This window comes from Copadichromis virginalis, linkage group LG1, assembly GCF_057382275.1.
Source record: "Copadichromis virginalis isolate Kocher_CV1m ecotype Utaka linkage group LG1, C_Virginalis_male_GT1.1, whole genome shotgun sequence".
NCBI classification, from domain to species: Eukaryota; Metazoa; Chordata; class Actinopteri; order Cichliformes; family Cichlidae; genus Copadichromis; species Copadichromis virginalis.
In genome coordinates this window covers 36,219,772-36,238,233 of record NC_140618.1, presented here as the reverse complement: position 1 = coordinate 36,238,233, position 18,462 = coordinate 36,219,772, and the positions used below count along the sequence as shown (strand labels likewise).

The 18,462-nt window shown below is 39.1% G+C and overlaps 1 protein-coding gene across 1 annotated transcript in view; it reads left to right on the top strand.

The window, feature by feature from the left end:
- otog (otogelin) overlaps positions 1–18,462 on the top strand; it is a 63,869-nt gene that overhangs the window by 935 nt on the left and 44,472 nt on the right. The window contains exons 2-17 of the mRNA XM_085459765.1: positions 1,815–1,916; positions 3,674–3,831; positions 4,942–5,063; positions 5,155–5,363; positions 6,104–6,234; positions 6,340–6,446; positions 7,284–7,393; positions 7,937–8,062; positions 8,305–8,413; positions 8,805–8,851; positions 9,860–10,005; positions 13,107–13,239; positions 14,085–14,262; positions 16,614–16,738; positions 17,131–17,343; positions 18,291–18,456. Coding sequence (XP_085315891.1) covers positions 1,815–1,916; positions 3,674–3,831; positions 4,942–5,063; positions 5,155–5,363; positions 6,104–6,234; positions 6,340–6,446; positions 7,284–7,393; positions 7,937–8,062; positions 8,305–8,413; positions 8,805–8,851; positions 9,860–10,005; positions 13,107–13,239; positions 14,085–14,262; positions 16,614–16,738; positions 17,131–17,343; positions 18,291–18,456 — 2,182 coding nt within the window. The remainder of the gene's footprint in view (positions 1–1,814; positions 1,917–3,673; positions 3,832–4,941; positions 5,064–5,154; positions 5,364–6,103; positions 6,235–6,339; positions 6,447–7,283; positions 7,394–7,936; positions 8,063–8,304; positions 8,414–8,804; positions 8,852–9,859; positions 10,006–13,106; positions 13,240–14,084; positions 14,263–16,613; positions 16,739–17,130; positions 17,344–18,290; positions 18,457–18,462) is intronic.

The window sequence follows — 18,462 nt, the reverse complement described above, 5'->3', positions numbered from 1 at the left end:
AACTAGCCCATCACGAGGTAGAACAGAACAAACCAAACAAGTATCAAGCAGCACAGCAACAGCCAGTCTATCTCCAGCTGAGAAAGCGCTATTTAACCAATCACAAAACAGCCTGGAACCAGCTAGTGGATCATCATCCCGATCAGCATCAGCTGGCTCATCTCAAGGCAGTATAGCTCAAACCAGCCAACCACTAACAACCACACCAATATATAAAAAATCTCCATCCTCTGCGATAAAATCCAACAAATTGCCACGAAGCACAACATTATACAGCCAGTCAACAACTGTGACAAAAGAACTCAAGTCACAAAATGAACCATCAATGACTACAGTGATAGCACCTAGTCAGTCATCAGGCAGATCAACACCAACCAGCCAATCAACAAGCAGGACATCTTTAGCTAAAAAATCATCAAAAAAGATACTGGCTAACAAGTTAATCTGGCTAACCAGCACAACAAGTTCTAGCCAATCACCAAGCAGCACCACACCAGCCAAGAATTCTTCTTTTATTAATGCACCCACTAGGATCATATCTGATCAATTAAAAGGCACAGGTACAAAATCTAGCAAGACAACACAAAGCCAATTAAAAGCTGTCTCAGAATGGTCAAATCAGTCGCTAGACACTCCAGATGATCAGACCATGCTCACCTTAAATACTTCACAATACTTATCATACAGTTTACCGTCTAATAATCACTCAAGGTCAAATTCAGCACCATATGAACAATTTCTGACCAGCTCAGTAACATCAAATGAATCTGGTTCAGTGTTACTTGGAAAAACCAACAATGGAGCCATTTCAACAGACCAGCATCCAGTTAATACTTCACTGCTGACGAGGCAGGTGAAGGAAGCCCTGGGGTCATCGTTTCGTAGGATTCCAGGTAGGTTCACAAAGTTCTTATTAATGATTGAAGGATGAATGTACAAATGTTTGAGGGAGAACTTCAGTATAACAATTTCTCTTTATACCATTTTCCTCAAATGTGGTTCTAAAAACATTTTAGAAGTCTGTTAAAAAGGAGAAACCTGGTCAAATTCAGTGCACATGCCATTTTCTTGGTCATATTTGTGGTAAAGAAATAGTGAAAACAACCCCAAAAGTGTGTGTGTGTATATGCATCAGAGAGGAACTTGGCAGTTAATATCTTGCCCAATGATATTTGCCATGCAGGCTGGAGCAGCCAGAGATCGACCCACAAATCTTCCAGTCAGTAGATGACCTCCTCTACCTCCCTGGCTACAGCTTGTAATCGAAACCTAGTAATGTTGTGTACATTTGGAGCAACAAATGAGCCAAATGAGTACTTGTGCCTCACAGAATGAACATGAGGAAAGCAGCTTGACTAATTGGACCCCCTCCCATGGCTGATTCCTTTATGACTTTTACCTATGTTAATGTGGGACATGGCCCACTAGGCAGACAGCATGGAAGGCCATTGAGCAGATGGTTTTATTGGAGGATGAAAAACTATCATGGTGGTTCGCTCAGTGACTGGAACATTTGTTTGAGCCACACAACTCCACGTGAAAGCAGAGAGGCAGATGGTGACTTCCTTAAATATATACCTTGCAGACAAACACTTAAACTCAGTTGTAGTGGTTATTAGGATGGAAAATTTACCAGTGGTACACATAGCTTTTATGAGAAAGGAAAAACACTATTTCTATATTATTGTTCCTGATTAATAATAATAATTTTCATTATTAGAAATAATGAAAATTATTCATGGAGTCGTTCTTTCAGGTTTCCAGTCTGATGAGAAACAGTGTAATTGTTTGCTTGTCCTTTCGTTTTCTCTCAGGGGAGCCCTGTGCATTTCCTTGCCTGAACGGAGGACAATGTGTTGAGTCGGAGTCATGTGACTGCAGCTTGTATCAGGCTACTGGACACAGATGTCAGACAGGTAAACCCTGACAACACTCTTTTAAATTGGTAAGTGGACTGGTTCTTATATAGTGGATTTCTACTCTACTTCAATTCAATTCAGTTTCACTTCTATAAAGCCAAATCACAACAACAGTCACCTCAAAGTGCTTCATATTGTAAAGTAAAGCCCTTCAAAAAATACAGAAAACCTCCAACAATCAGGCAAACCCCCATGTGCAAGCACTTTGGTGACAGTGGTAAGAAAAAACTGTTTTAATAGGGAGAAACGTCTGGCAGAACCAGGCTCAGGGAGGGGCGGCCATCTGCCTTGATCGGATGGGGGTGATGGAAGGGAGACCAGACAAAAGAGATGTTGTGAAAGAGATCCAGAGATGATTATACTTTCGCACTCAAAGCACTTTACAGCCTTCAACATTCACCCATTCACATCCATTCATACAAGTACTTGTTTCTATGCTTTAAGTGCTTTCTATCTAACATTCACACACATGCAACGATCAACCAGCTTGTTAGTTGAATACAGTATCATAAAAGTGCAAAGGCCTATTATTACAGCATTAGAGGTCATTTAATGAAATTTGTAGAGCAGTTCAGGGAGGATGTTTAAGATGCTCTGAGCTATCCTGTACCAGAAATTTAAGTTACCGATCTGTTTCTCTTAAGTTCAACATATACACCCCCCTAAAAAAAAGAGAAATCAAGTCATTTTGTCTTCTACATCTTTTTAAAAATAATTTATAGTACACATTCACTCAGTTCAGAGAGATTTTTGAGTCGGAAACTCAAATGGAGGATAAAAGGAGTGGTAGAGAAGAATAGTGTCTACAGTAGACAAACAGTAACTGAATGTAATGTCCCTAAGAAAGGAAAAAATCAGCAGAGACCTGACACAGGACATCTCAGGCCTCCCTCAGGTCTCTGCTGTCCAGATGTCCACCTACTGTTGAAGCCTGATCAGAAATGGTCTCAGTGGTAGGGTGGCTGTCAGAAGCTGATCTTAAGGAAGGGAAATGGATCAAAGGATGAGGTATGCCAAATCACACAAGAACTGGAGTGAAAAATAGTGTTAACAGGTCTGATGGAGTCAGAAGTCCAGATTTGACATTTTGGTTCAGCTCATTATCAGTATGTATGGAGAAGATCAGGAGAGAGGTGCAGCAGTGAGTGTCTACAGCAATCTGTAAAGTATAATGGAAGCTCTGTAATAGTTTGGGGTTTGGGAATCTTGTCAAAATTAATGGAATTATGAATAGAGAAAATTACTGTCAGATTTTGCTCTGCCATCCAATACTATCTGGAAGCTATTGATTCTGATTCACTGATTGTGAACAGCCTTTTTTTTCTGCATGCCATAAAAGACATTGGAGTGAAAACCTGGATAAAAAAACATACAGTGTAACGTGTCAGTCATGGATTGGCCTCCCCAATGTCTGCACCTCAATATTATTGAGGCAGCGTGGGATAATCTTGACAGAGAACATAACAAAATGCCTGCTTTTGCCTTATATAGTTTATTTCCGTGTATGTTTGTGCATCTTTCACTGCATTGCTTCACCTATCTCCCATTTTCCTAGCAAAGTATAAAAAGGAAAAGGGGTGACTCAGTACTTTTACACAGTACTGTACATTTAACAAGTGGACAAAAATACAACACTAATAAATACTAAAAGGTGCTAAATTGAAAAGCTTTGTTAGGGTGTTTTGTAGCATTTCTGTGTCTTAATGGCTAATTAAGTGATATGAAAAGAGAAATTTTCATGTTTATATTCCTAGTTCCAAATTCTGGCTTTGAGAGGGAGATGACATGCAGGACGTGGGGTCAGTACAACTTTGAGACCTTTGACGGCCTCTACTACTACCTCCCAGGCCGGTGCGCCTATACTTTACTGAGGGACTGTGAGGAAACCACCCAGGCCAGCATCGTTGTCCAGGTGAGTCGTCCACATGGACCTGGGCTGGGGTGAAATAAAACCTCCAGGTGAGCAGCTGCCCAGTAGTTTTCGGTTCAACGCCTGCCTCCAGTTTGGGGAAAATTTGGACTCTGTGGCCTCCTGCCCCAAAACACATTCTTTTTTTTCAGACTCAGCCTGAGGAAAAGATCTACTCTGAACATTAGTGAAAGCTATCTGGTTATTAGAGTCAATTACCATTAAATGCTGCAATTACCCACTGTGCCTTGAAAGTATCTGCAACAGACTAGGACTTTGTTCCCCCGAACAGGCAACAGATACCTTATCTGTGTAGGGAAAAACCAACCTAAACAGGGGACATTAGAAGATCCAAATGTAGTTTGGATTAATTAAATAATGAAGTTCAGTAATGATAACATATGAAAACACAGTGCAGCAATCCTAACAGAGCATGTTACGAGGAGAGGAGATGACATTTTCCTTTGTAGCAGATAAAATGACGCACTCAAAAATGTTACAAAGTGGCAGGTGTGTGTGTTACTTTTAGGATCACGTTTCAGCTTTTTAAATACTTTTGCTTTTTAGAACTATTTGGTCCATTGGTTCTAAATGAATGTAAATGAAATGCTATTTCTATGTAATTTTTTAAAATAGCTGGATTCAGTTTCTTTTCTTTTTTTTTTTGTGTGCAAACAATACATTTGTTATGGACTATTTTCAGCACTGGATTTGAACGAAACCCCTAAAGGTTTGTGCATTTTGGTCCAAAACTTTTCCTTGTAAGTTCTATGTCGACCTATGTCGCAATGAAGGCTGATTCCTTGGATAGGTAGCTTAAATTCATTTACAAATATCTTGTATTGTTGAGGTAAATCTGACTTGAGGAGAGTCTTACTACTGTTTTACAACAAGCTAAGAATATATAACTTGGCTTGATTTTCATTCCCCGGACAGTTTCTAAAAAAGAATTAGACTAGAAAAAAAAATTAAATGTGCATTATAAGAATTCTGTGACAGGCCAAGAATAACATGAAAATTGTGACATTTTCAATGACACAGTTTTTATTTGTGCGCAGATCCGTAATGAACCCACACCTGTTTTAAATTAATGTCCCACCTCTCTGTTTGTAGGTCCACAACGACCCGGCCTGTACTTCAGACCCCTACACTTGCCAAAGATCTGTCAGCCTCTTCCTGCCATGGGAGGGAGAAGTCAGGCTACATGCCACCAATGTGACCTTCAAAGGCCAAAGGTTAGCTGCTTTCTCTCTGTATGTTTTATTTTACATCTCTTCAGGTAAGGTGGTGTTTATATGATACTGGAATCGCCCTGTTTGTGTTTAGTTTGCAGCTGCCTCATCACATCCACGACCTGCAGCTGGAGCAGATTTCACAGTACGTGCTAGTAACGCAGCAGCACGGCTTCACGCTGGCATGGGAGGGACGAAGCGGCTCTGTCTACATCAAGCTCAGTCCAGAGTTTGTGGGCAGAACTTGCGGCTTATGTGGTAACTTTAATGCCGACGTCCACGATGACCTGAAGATGAGCTATGGTGAGATCATTTTCAGTCTCATTGCTCATGTAGCATCTGCTTATGTCTCTTTCAGTTGTGTAAATCCACAAAGAGCAGCAGCTGATCTTAGGGTTTCTCACACCAGTTGAATTCCAATTTAACCCTTGAGTATACAAATTTTTCTCTTTAGGCGAGGAAGCAAAGCCACCCTCTACAATGCAGGCAACAGCAAATAGAGATAGATTTTTAAAAAAAAATCTCTTTGTTTTTATCTGCTTTTGTTCTTCATGACACATACAATACAAGTTGAGTACGTTCATTAGAATTATAAGAGATGAAGTCTGTATTCCTTTTTATTACAGTATTTATATGACATGAGTTTTAGTTAACTTGGCAAAAAATAGAAAAGGAGCTAGTTCTTTTTTAATACTTTTTTAATTTCAGAGTCTGTACTTTTTAATTTTTGCTTGAGTAAAGAAGTTATGTCCATGAAACAGATTATTGAAAAATTAAGTATCTGTACTTCTATTTAAGTGATGAATCTGTGTACTTTTGCCATCTCTGCTGAGCCATGACTGGTAAGCAGTGGTTATAAGTTTAACATTCAGCTAAAAAGTGAAAGGTCAAGGTTAAAACTGATGGTGATCCTTGAACCATGAAGTAGAAAAGACACGGCTCACTTTTTCTTTTAAAACACTCAACTGAACTCCAGATGTGAAGAAGTGTAAAGGAGGCAAAACTACTGACATAATTAAACAGACATGATATCTGTTTCTTAGGCGTGCTGACTCATGAAATTGAAATGTTTGGGAATAGCTGGGTAGAGACACATCCACATGAGGAAAGATGTCCTATGGTGCCTTCTGGCTTCCCTTCACCTTGTGCTACAGTCGAATCTCATGTTTTACTGGTAAGGTGTCAAATAAAACAGCAACTGCGAGATGAGTGAAATGAAACTGAGAAAATTACCTACTAGATGAGTAAAAAAGTGTTTTTATGTGTTTTGTGGTGACAGAAGGTGGAGGAGGTGTGTGCAATGCTGCTGGATCCACCATTTCAAAGCTGCCATGACTTTGTCAGTCCGCTGTCCTACATGGCCAGCTGCTCCAACGACCTCTGCATGTAAGAGCAACCGATTTAAGATCTAGTTGTTGGAAGGGTTTCATTTTGAGGAAAAATCTGAGTGTTGTCAAAATTATATGGTATGAACCATTAGTATCCATAGTTTATCCTTGCGAAATGTGTGGAATCTTTCTCCTACTTTAAAATTAGAAGAAACATTTATTTAGTTTCTGCTGATATTGTTCATGACAGCAGAGTCATGAACAATGACTCTGCTGTCATGAACAGCAGAGTCATTGTTCTGAATTACTGATACTAATTCTGAAGCAAATCAAAACATCATAAAAGTTTGACACATACGTAACATTATCTAAAAATTTGTAACATCCTGTACAGGTGGTTGGAGAGCCCTTTTTTGCACATATCCTTATGTACCCACATTTTAGTTTTTGCATTTCAATCCATGTCCTCAGACTGTGAGCACTTTGGTTACTTACTCGTTCAAAATGATCCCACTCTAAAAGACACTCAGTTGTGTCTTTCATGGCTCACGTCCATGATCCTGAACGTACCCCCCTCTGAGAGTAACATTAGCCATGGCAATCTGTTCCTACAACTAAAGAACTAAAGAAAGAATTTACTTTATGACAGGATTCACTTGGTCTGAAATCATCACTGTCATGACTGACGTAGCTACACTACAATTTTCCAACTATAAGCATAAAACTATATAGCTTTATTTATTAATTTTGTATGCTAGTTGGAAACTGGTGAGAGCAGCTGGTGAGTAGTTATTTATTTGAGCTGCACAGTCTCATTTCAGCATAACTGGCTCTGTAGCTACACCTCTCCTGGCTCTTCTCAAAGAGTTCCTTTTTGTTTTTTACCCTGTTGAAGGTCGGATCCCAATGGTGATGTGGTATGCCAGGTGTTCACCGAGTACGCCCGGGCATGCGCCCATGCTGACCACCCACTGCATGAGTGGAGGCAGCACATTCCTCAGTGTGGTACGTTTTTCCAGGTGTTTTAAAATGTGTGCCAGGACGAACAGAAGAAAAATGATACATTTAGTTTTACTTGTAGCTGAAATTGTTCTATTTTTTATTTCAGATGATAAATGATATATTTACAAGGTTAAAAAAAAAAAAGTCAAGTCCAAAAACATGATTTATAAAGATTTATAAAAAAGGGATTTACCTGAACATAGTAGATAAAACAAAATATGAATGTGGAATAATTTACAGGCACAGATGCTGGGTTAAAATAATTTATACTAGTAGAATAGTTATAAAGGGCTATCTAATGTAAAATAATTAAGAATATTTAAGTGTGGAAGTAAACTGGAGGGCAGGTTATTAACAGGCTAATGAACACCAGCTAGCTAGAAAAGGTGCTAATTGAGCACATTTGTTTATGTTTTGCAGACGTGTCAGGTTCAAATTTCAGTTTATAACCTGTATTTCAGTGATCATGGCAGCAAGAGTAATTGGGCTTTACAGAAGCAAACTTAAAGCTTTGACGTATGTGTTGTGTTTTGTTTCTGTGACCAGTGAAGCGGTGTTCTCTAGGACTGCAGCACAGGGAATGTATCAGCTGCTGTCCGGAGTCCTGCAACCTGGAGCGAACGTGTATTGACAGTAAGCTCACCTGCCTGGATGGATGCTATTGTCCCGATGGTGAGTGTCTGTTGAGATTCTGCTTCTTATGTTCCTATTCAAAATAGTTCCTTATCTTTATAGTTTGTCTTGTGTAATGACCTTAACATAAATCTCATAATAATAAAAAATACTGTTATTATATTGCCTATACTTTACTTTTAACACATTATTTGCATTTTCTGTCTTATCAGTCTTATGATTTTTTTTTCATCCCCAGATGATCTGAAGTCTGAATCTGAATCTCTAATCTTTGTCCCCAGGTCTAATATATGAGGATGGAGGCTGTGTAATGCCTTCTGACTGTCCCTGTGAGTACCACGGTATGTTTTATCCATCTGGTCAGACGCTGCAGGAGGAATGCAACACCTGGTGAGCAGTGGTAACACTTCTGTTACCTTGTATGCCATCATAAATATCTGGATGAAGAGACTTAAACGTCTTTGGTTTGTCTGTTTAAATACTCTTCATCCCATAAAAAGCTAGGGAACAGTGAGGCGTGTTTTATTTTTACAGTTTTTTAATAACATCTCTGGCAACACTTCATAACGTGACAGCTTTGATTTTCCTTGTGTAATAAAAAATTGCAGTATTGTGTATTAAAGACAAGATATTATCCTACGCTCCCCATACAGTCCTTTTAATCTTCTCAGATCTGACCACCTGAGTGCAGTGAGTCCAATTTCTTTCAGTGATCCTGCTGATTAGCTCAGCCTTTCATGTTCCCAGAGCCACCTGTGGACGTCTCTGCTTTCTGTTTCAGTGCATGCGTGGGTGGAGTGTGGAACTGCACTGACTACAGCTGCCCAGGTTTGTCCCTTTCCCCTGTGGGAAATGTTTATTGATATACTCGACTAGTAAATTTTTCAACAAGATTCAGTGAATTTGATTTCAGACTTAAATACTTTCAGTCTATACAATGATTCCATGAAAGTGTTTGATGGGGACTGTGAGAGTTAGGTTGGAGAATCATTCCCAAACAGACTTGAGGCTGTCATACATGCCAAAGTGGCTTAAACCAAGTACAAAAGTCTAAAGAAATAAATTTTAAATGGATAATTTTAGTAATTAGTGAGTGATTTTAGTCACTTTAGTGCATTTACAAAACACTTCTGGCTTTGATGGTTCATTGTTAAGTAATGTGCGAAAACTATTTTTGAGAAGAGAGAATAGACAGTGTACTAAGGGAAGAGAAGAGTTTATTGGTAAGGTACTATAAAACACCTGCCCCTGTTGGACAGTGAAAAGAAAGTTGGAATATATGCTTATTTTTGAAAAAGAAAGATGACTAAGGCAAAAGTTCTAATAGAAGGACAGATTTTGCCTTGTTAGAAATGGGGAAAAAAAGCATGGACTCATGGAATCAAGAGGAACAATAATTCTTGACATTTTCAGAATGGTAGCAAGTTATTAAAGGTTGAACTTGTTGATTTTAAGAGACACAAATTAAAGAAATATGCAGAAGAATGCTGTGGTAGAATGGAAGAAAAAAAATCTTTATACTTAAGGGGGAAATAAAGTTTGTGGTTCGTGTGCATAGAAAAACCAAGCTTCCTTGTAAAAACCAAGTGCAAAGCAGTTATATTAGATATGGAACAAAGCAAGGCTGGAGAAAGCTCACAATAATAGCTGTGGACCAAAAACAGACGAGGTGTGATATTTACACAGAGAGAAAAACATAAACTGTCAATTGATTAACATGTACAGGACTGTTTATTTATTGCTATAGTAGTGCTATGGAACGGGATACATTTGCATTAACTTTTGTTTGAAGTACACACACGGACACTCGCAGTAAATGTACCACTCTGTCTGCAGGCGAGTGCTCGGTGACAGGCGACATGTATTTTCAGTCCTTTGATGGACGGATCTATACTTTTCCTGCAACATGCCAGTATGTCCTCGCCAAGAGTCGCAATTCAGCAAAGTTTACAGTAACCATCCAGAACACCGCCTGTGGAGCTGTGAGTTACACATCATCTGCTTGCTTGTTCTGACATGATTGTTACATTTTCCTACCTATTTGACAGACTGCACAACTCCCCCACTTTACCTACTGCAATCAGAACTATTCACTTGCTCGGCTTACAAATACGTGCAATTTGTCTTTCATGTAGATCATAATACTCCCCTCAGTCCAGGTCATTTTTGTTTTAGAGCCTTGCTACAACTGCTCTGGCCGATAATGATCATGAAGAAAAACCTACAAAAGACTGAGAGCTTCGTCTCTTTCCCCCTCATCTCTGAGCCTTCAGTTTCCCGGCAGACTTTTGAGCTGCTGAGCAGACAGGTGATGGGAGATATGAGATGTCCCACTTGTCAGAGCCAAGGCCCGAGACCTCTAACAGCCAACTAAACAGGATTACCTTATCTAGCCTGACTGACAGAGCTGCGGACAGCTTTGTAGTGAAGTGGGCACTGGAAGGGTGGGGGGCTTGGACAGAGAGGAGGTTATGCAAAAACAGGAGGTGAATGATGGGAAGAGTAGGAGGGATGATAAAACCTTTTGGTTACGGGGCTTTGCCATTCATGAAAGAGATGATTCATAGCAGCAGGTTGTTTATTGTCTCACTCAGACTTCCTTACTTTTGAAATAAAAGTGAGCCAGAGTAACTTGGGTGATTTTGTGAATTAGTGATGGCCTTGAGCATTTATATTTTATAGCTCCATTAAGTTTTATAGTCAAACTGTACAATCTGCTGATACATTATAATAAATAAGACTTTTCTGTTTTAACAAGGCTTGGCCCAAGGAGTGGAATATCTGTCAGTGGGTATTGTTAGATGTCAACTGCTATAACCATTGTCACCAGTTATGCCTGGTATTTATGTGATTGTTTTGCATAATTGTGCATTGAAAGTTCCTAAAACACTTGAATTGTCCTGTCACATAAAATTAAAATGACTTCATTATAGCTATAAGAAACATTTTGACATTAACAATGGACTGCATAGTCACCTGTATGTCTGAAAGATTGATTGATTGAAATTCTTTAAGCTTACTTGGTTTCATGTGTGTGTTTTTGCTGGTCTGATTCACTGCCACTGTTCTCACAGTGCTGTTTAGGAGAGGAGTTGCAAAAGTTGCAGCGGGGCTGAAAGAAACCACCAGTTGCTAGTTTCATCAGCTTAGAGGGTCATTATATTATGTCAGTGCTGTATTTACAGCCTTGTTTCCGCTGCCCTTAAGAAACAACAAAAATCTATTATTGTAGGTTTATTGGCACCAGTGTTGAGTGATGGAACCAGACAGAACAGGCAACATAGTCGCCAGTTTAAAACTCACATACCAAACCATTCATTCCAGCCTTCTTAAAACCCTGTTGATAAAGAAATACAGTGTCTTCATTTATTTCAGCAGATCAGCACAGTGAGTTGCAGAGCATGTTCCATGTGCCTGTGATTATTTATTTCCATATATACCATATAGACTGTTCGCTACTATTGTCACCTGATTCTATTATTAGCCACTTTTTATTATCTGATAAGCTTTTAAACTCTGGATCTATTACTAAAGTTGAGCCTTAATGTTTTTGTTAAATGAGTATGCAGTAGCCTGCTACCAGTGTTGGTCAAGTTACTTGAAAAAAGTAATCAGTAACTAATTACTGATTACGTCCTGATTACTTATTTTCAAAAGTAATTAATTACTTAGTTACTTAGTTACTTTTTAAAAACACGATTTACAACCTGAAGAGGTGATAAAGCGATAGATCTTTCAGCCCAATTCTACTTTTTCTACATAATCCATCATACAAAATGTAATCAAATGGAAAAGTCTCTTTTTTTTAAACTTGTTTTATCAGTTTTAATCTTTTAACTTTATGCATCAAGCAAAAATTTAATTATATGCAACATTCTCTGACTTGAATAAATTAGTTTAACATTTAAACCTATTTTCTACACATTCCAGCACATAAAATAAAATATTTTTTGTGTTTACACTCACTCTTTCAAATAGATGCAAGTAAAACACAGCAGAAAATAAATAAAGTCAAAGACTCAGTGGTCCTGCTGTATTGCTCTATTTTCACCTGTAAAGCAGGACTGCGGTAGGCGGAGGTTTACCCTGGTGCAGGTGTGCTGCGGTCAGTTGAAGAATCCGCGAGTTTCTCTGTGAGTTTCCCATTACCTCATAGGGCACTCGGTGCTTGCTTGGAAGTTTAGGGTTTTTTTTCGCTGTAAAAAGAAGTTTTCTTCCCACGCATGATGGACGCTAATGTTTTTGTCACTTTTTATGGAATCAAACTCAAAGTAAGGTCAGTACTTCCACGCTTTAAACGCTGCACGCTCATACTCTCTCCCACAATCGATATGTGATCCATTGTTGATCTGCACACAGCTGTTGTCTCTAACGGCGCACTCGCTTACGTCACTGTCGTGAGACATTCTCACAAAAAATCACGGTTTTAGTAACGCAGTAACGCAGCGTTCCCACGGGAAAGTAACGGTAATCTAATTACCGTTTTTGCAATAGTAATCCCTTACTTTACTCGTAACGCCCATCTCTGCCTGCTACATATGTAGCTTTTCATAGAAAATAAAAGGAAATATGCATACTGGTAAATGGTAAATAATAAGAACAAAAGCAGGTCTCTTGCATCTCCATTTTCTTTCCTGCATGCAACAAAAGCGTGATAAAGTGTGATTGATCAACAAAAAAAATAGCGATTACCAATATCCCTTCCTTCAGAATTTGCATGTCCATATGCAGAGATTTGTTTCTACAGATTAAACTACCAGTAATGGTGGAAATTTTCCATCTAACATCATTGTAGGGTGGGTTATGCATAGTACACTCTGTAGGGGCTACGGTGCGACTTCAGACTTTTCCTTAGGTTGAAATCAGAATATTATTTTCCATTTTTATAGATTTGGGTATTTATTCCATCACTACACACCAGCAACCTGTCTAACAGACTAAAGCCCTCTCTCTTTATTATATTTCCCTCATTTTTTCAGGAAGAGTGCTTTATTTGAGTGTGTTTCTTCCCATTATTTCATTCTGCTTAACTGTTTGGGAAACTGTCTGAACGCTTTATCAGACCATCTCGTCTCATTTGCAGAATCTGGATGGGGCCTGCATACAGTCAGTTAACCTGGTAATTGATGAAGATCCAAGAACAGAAATTACTCTGAGTCACATTGGAGAGGTCTTCATTGCTGGACAGTACCGCATCTCCCTGCCCTATTCTGATGGTAACCTCCTCATCTTTTATCACCTTCCAGCATTGTTCTCATCCAGGGCCCGACTTTATTCAGCACTCTGTGGGTTATGGCAGGGACAGATTGAATGACAGCTGTGCTATTGAATGAAAATTTTTCACAATACTTTACTGGGTTAGCTCCTACATTGTGTTGCACAAAATGTCTTTCCTCTGAGCATTACTCATTTTACATGAGTAATGCTCAGACCAAGTCAACAGGCTTTTGTGTGCTTTATCTGACAGCGTCTGAGAGTGATCTGATATTTTGAACCTGAATGAATAAAAACACTAATAGCTATTGCTCTTTATGTTCTGTTACAGATTTTCCATTCCTTCATTTTATACAACTGTACTTATACACATAAAGAAGAAAAGGAAACAAGTTCCAAATAAAATTCCACAAACAGCTTTAACTGAAATGGCTGTTTTATTATGAATGACATACTTTTGGGATATAGGCTGTTGTACAGTCTACACTGGCACCTACCTAAAAGCTGGATTCCACTAAAATATGTGTTTGGATATGAGTGATATAAATTTCATCGTCATTCTTACTCAATTATGCTTTATTTATTAAAGATTCCGCTATAGAGTTTGTAACTACAATTAATTAATCAATTAATTAATTAGTATTGGTGCACAAGTGCTGCTGATGCCCCGTCTATAGTGATAATTTGCAAAGTGATGTAAAAGTGTACCAGGAACAAAGCAAGGAAGATGAAGATTTGTACACTGGTAGCTTGATCCATAGTTTGGGGAAAAATTATAAAGTAAAAGAACAAGCTTTGCACACCACCAGCTTTGAGCTAAATAATGTCCTATATATATCTCCTGCAGACCTCTTCCACATCCAGGAGCTATCATCAATGTTTGTCCAGGTGAGGACGGCGTTCGGCCTGCGTCTGCAGTACAGCTGGAAGGAGTTTCGCCTTTACCTGCAGGCGGATGAGCTGTGGAAGGATGATACAGTGGGGCTGTGCGGCACCTTCAATGGCAACATTCAAGACGACTTCCTGTAAGTGTGTGCTGGCTGACCTTTGATCCCTCTTGCGCTCTTGGTTAACCCCTCCTCCAATAATACAGAGAGAGTGCATGCTCTTGTTTCAGAGGCAAAGAGGGAGGTGATGGTGAAGTGCTCTCCCTCTCACACTTACTCTCTCTGTAATGCACACTGGTCGGCGGCTCAGCATCAAAAGCCCAGCTCTATGATCAGCTCTTTTAGGGGGACTAGATGAGCGCCCAACTGGACACGCCACTTCAACAAGGAATTTACTGTTAGCGGAATAGGAGCTCCACTGTACCGTATCGTAATGGCTGACTATAAAGGGCGGATGTTGTCTAACAGCTGTAAATGGATATACATCACAGTTACTGACTGAAGTGCCCGTATGCTGCTAAGGAGTCACTTTTCCTGAAGCACTACTAAAAGACTGTAGTTAAAGTGATGACTTGCACAATTTTAACCTTTTGTTTTGTTTTTGCTTTGCTTTGCAGCTGCAGTCATTTCAGACACTTAGTTGCATAGTTAGTGGCAAAAAAAGAAGAGGAGTAAGTCAGAAAGAACTGCAGGCAGCTATTCTACTTCAAAGAGAATTGGGTGAAACCCATCTGATTAATAGTGGCTTGGGCGGAGGTGGGACTCCCGTGTCAGTCGCTTCTAGCTTGCTATTGTACTCGTATCAGTTCCAGGTCCAGCATGTTTCAGAGAAGGATCAAAGAAGTACAAGTAAAATGTGTATTTAATACTGCACATATTTTCTTTAAAAGTTTAAAAAATGCAGTTCACTTCAAATAAATGCCTTTAAATTCAGTTTTATGTATGCAACTTCAAATCACACCAACAGTTTTAAAGAGCTTTAAGGGAAAGACCTGACGAAAGAAAGAAAGAAAGAAAGAAAGAAAGAAAGAAAGAAAGAAAGAAAGAAAGAAAGAAAGAAAGAAAGAAAGGAAGAAAGAAAGAAGAAAAATCTCAAACAATCAAAGAACCCTCTATGAGCAAGCACTTGAGAACAGTGGGAAGGAAAAACTCCCTTTGAACAGGAAGAAACCACCACCAGAACCAGGTTCAGGGAGGGGCAACCATCTGCTACAACCTGCTGGGGTGAGGGGAGGGAGCCCGAGATGAACTAAAGTGGTGTATAAACATAGCGAGTGAATGAAGGAGAACAGAACCTCTCAGTATATCATGGGAAGCCCCCTATTGCAGTGTAATTAAGGGAGGGTTCAGGGTTACGTGATCCAGCACTAACTATGTGCTTTATCAAAAAGGAACGTTTAAAGCCTAATCTTGACAGTAGAGATAGCGTCTGTCTTCTGAATTCAAATGGGAGCTGCAGAAGAGGGGCCTAAAAGCTGAAGGCTCTTCCTCCCGTTCTACTTTTAAATACCTGACGAACCACAAGTAAACCAGCAGTCTGAGAGCAAAGTGCTCTGTTGGGAAGATACAGTGTAATTGGGTCTTTAAGGTAAGATGGGTCCTGATTATTCAAGACCTTGTATGTGAGGAGCAGGATTTTTTAATTTGATTCTGGGTTTAACGGGGAACCAATGAAACATGCTCTCTGTTTGCAGACCCTGTCAGTACTCTCACTGCAGCATGTTGGGTTAACTAAAGGCTTTCAGTGAGTGTTTAGGACAACCTGATAAATAATTGCAGTAATGCAGCCTACAAGCAATAAATGCATAACCAACTTTTTCAGCATCACTGAGACGGGATGATTCTAATTCAAGAGATAAATGCAAGAAGGCAGTCCTACATATTTGGTTAATATGCACATATCCTGGTCAAAAACAACTCCAGTGTTACTGAAGGTCAATGTAATGCCACCTAGATTCAGTAAGTCAGTAAGACACCATGTTTGTAAGATTTTTAGGACTGATTACAATAATATATAATCTCCTGCCATGCTCAGTGACCCCTGTTTCAATCCATGGGGTCGATGTGGATGTCACAGTGCACACTCTTGATGTCACATCCTCTACAGAGAAAAGTCAGTATAATAAGAGGGGCACCTCAATGTCAACTACACACATTTAATTTTGTGTAACATTCAGTAATATTTATAATTATAGCTATTTTGTTATATTTTATAACTTGTAATATATTGTAATATTTAATTTAATTTAGTTGGTTACTGTTCTTACTGTCTTTGAGCAACTGTGACCACATAATTTGCTCTGGGATTAATAATTATTCTGATTCTGATATTATCAGAATGTTATTTTGTGAACACAACAACACTTGTAACCACAAAAATCAAAAGGCAACTCTTCATTCACACGATAGCACTGGACTCACTTTATAAAAATGACTTTTTTTCTATCTGTGTGCTGTCATACTGATTCCTTGCTTTGGTTTTGGTTCAGATCTCCATCAGGTATGATAGAAAGCACTCCTCAGCTCTTTGGAAATGCCTGGAAGGTTTCGTCTGCGTGTTTGTCCAGCCTGAGTACGCCTCAGCTTGATCCCTGTGATACACACCAGCAGGCTGGTCAGTTTCTCTTCCTCCTTTTTTCTGTTTCAGTAGAGAAAAATAACATATTTACTCAGTCGTATAACATTTATTATGTTAAACTGCGTAAGTGGTGCTTTATAAAATAAAACATATGTATTATTATAAAACGTTTGGACATTTTGATGTTGATATCACAGTAAAAATGTATCCCAAGCTCTGTTTAAGGTGTAAATCAGTTTAGTTTCTACTTTTATTCTTATATTTTTACACACATATTTATCTGTATTATCCAGTGAATTTACAATGATTATGACATAAATGAACAACTTTAAAAATATTTTATTTAGGGTTTGTATTTGATTCATGACATCAGAATCACAGAGAGCAAGACTTGTTTACTTGAATTATTTCTAAACTATTTTTAACAGTGACCTATGCTTCAGAAATGTGTGATGTGCTGAATCAGGATCTGTTTGCTGCCTGTCATGAGTACCTCAGTCCAACACCCTTCCATCAGCAGTGTCGCTCCGATACCTGTAAGTGTGGGACGCCTTGCCTCTGCTCGTCGCTGGCCCACTATGCTCGCCACTGCCGTCGATTCTCCGTCATCATTGACTTTCGATCACAGATATCTGACTGTGGTGAGTCACATTCACGCCAAACATATTTTGTCCAAGAATGTACCTGCTGCTACAGAGATGTCAAAATTAGCAATTATTTCTGACATATTTTTTGTTTTCATGTCTAATATCAAATCCAAATATTTCTCCCAACTCACCGTTCAAGGTCACAGATGATTTTCAAATTTCAGCTTGGAGGACATTTTAATATTTCAATATATATGTCAGTATGTCATATGAGTTATTGGCAAGACTGTTCATGGAAGTTTAATCTTTTAGGGAATGACATGGAAAAAAAAATCAGTTTAGATCAAACAGTATCAGTGCCAGCTTAGGAGTAATTTTGGAAAATTTTCCTACCAAAAACTTTCCCAAAGAAGGTATGGGATGTCTTGAAAGGTGAAACTACACTCAAAGTGGTCACCCACAGGTTTAGGGTAATCACGGGGCAACCACAGGAGTTTGTCATCCTATTTTTATTCCAGTGTGAGTCATTAAGTTAGAACGTGAGTGCATTTTAATGAGATCCACAACAAACATCATTCTTTGTTTAAATACTGGAGCACACTAATGACATGTGCCTCACTGGTTTTATGGATGACAACAGATATCAGGTCTATTTCTTGAACGTTACTCAGTGGATGAACTGATGTCACGAATCTGAAATGATTCTGCACTGTCCATTCAGCTTGCCTTTATTGGCTCTCTCGCATGTCACACACTTTAGAGATGACTGGACAAACTAAAGTTTTAAATGATGAATTAACAGACGTATGTCTTTTTTCCCCTGGAGGGGAAAAAAGTCATACACAAACCATCATTCTGCTCCAATCAGTAGCTCTACACTTTGTTGTTAAATTTGATAACTTGATGAAGAATACAGTGACGCCATCATCAAGTTAATTCCCATTAAAAGGCCAAACTGACTGTGAGTCTGAGTCTTTGCTGAACTCTGTCTTGCCCTGCAGCTGTCACCTGTCCTGCCAACATGCAGTACGGCACCTGTGTGTCCTCCTGCCAGCGCCGTTGCTCCTCCCTCTCTGTCCCGCAGCACTGTGACGAGGAGTGTGAGGAAGGTTGCGTCTGTCCTCTGGGTTCCTTCTACAATCACCGAACACACACCTGTGTGCACAGGTAAGG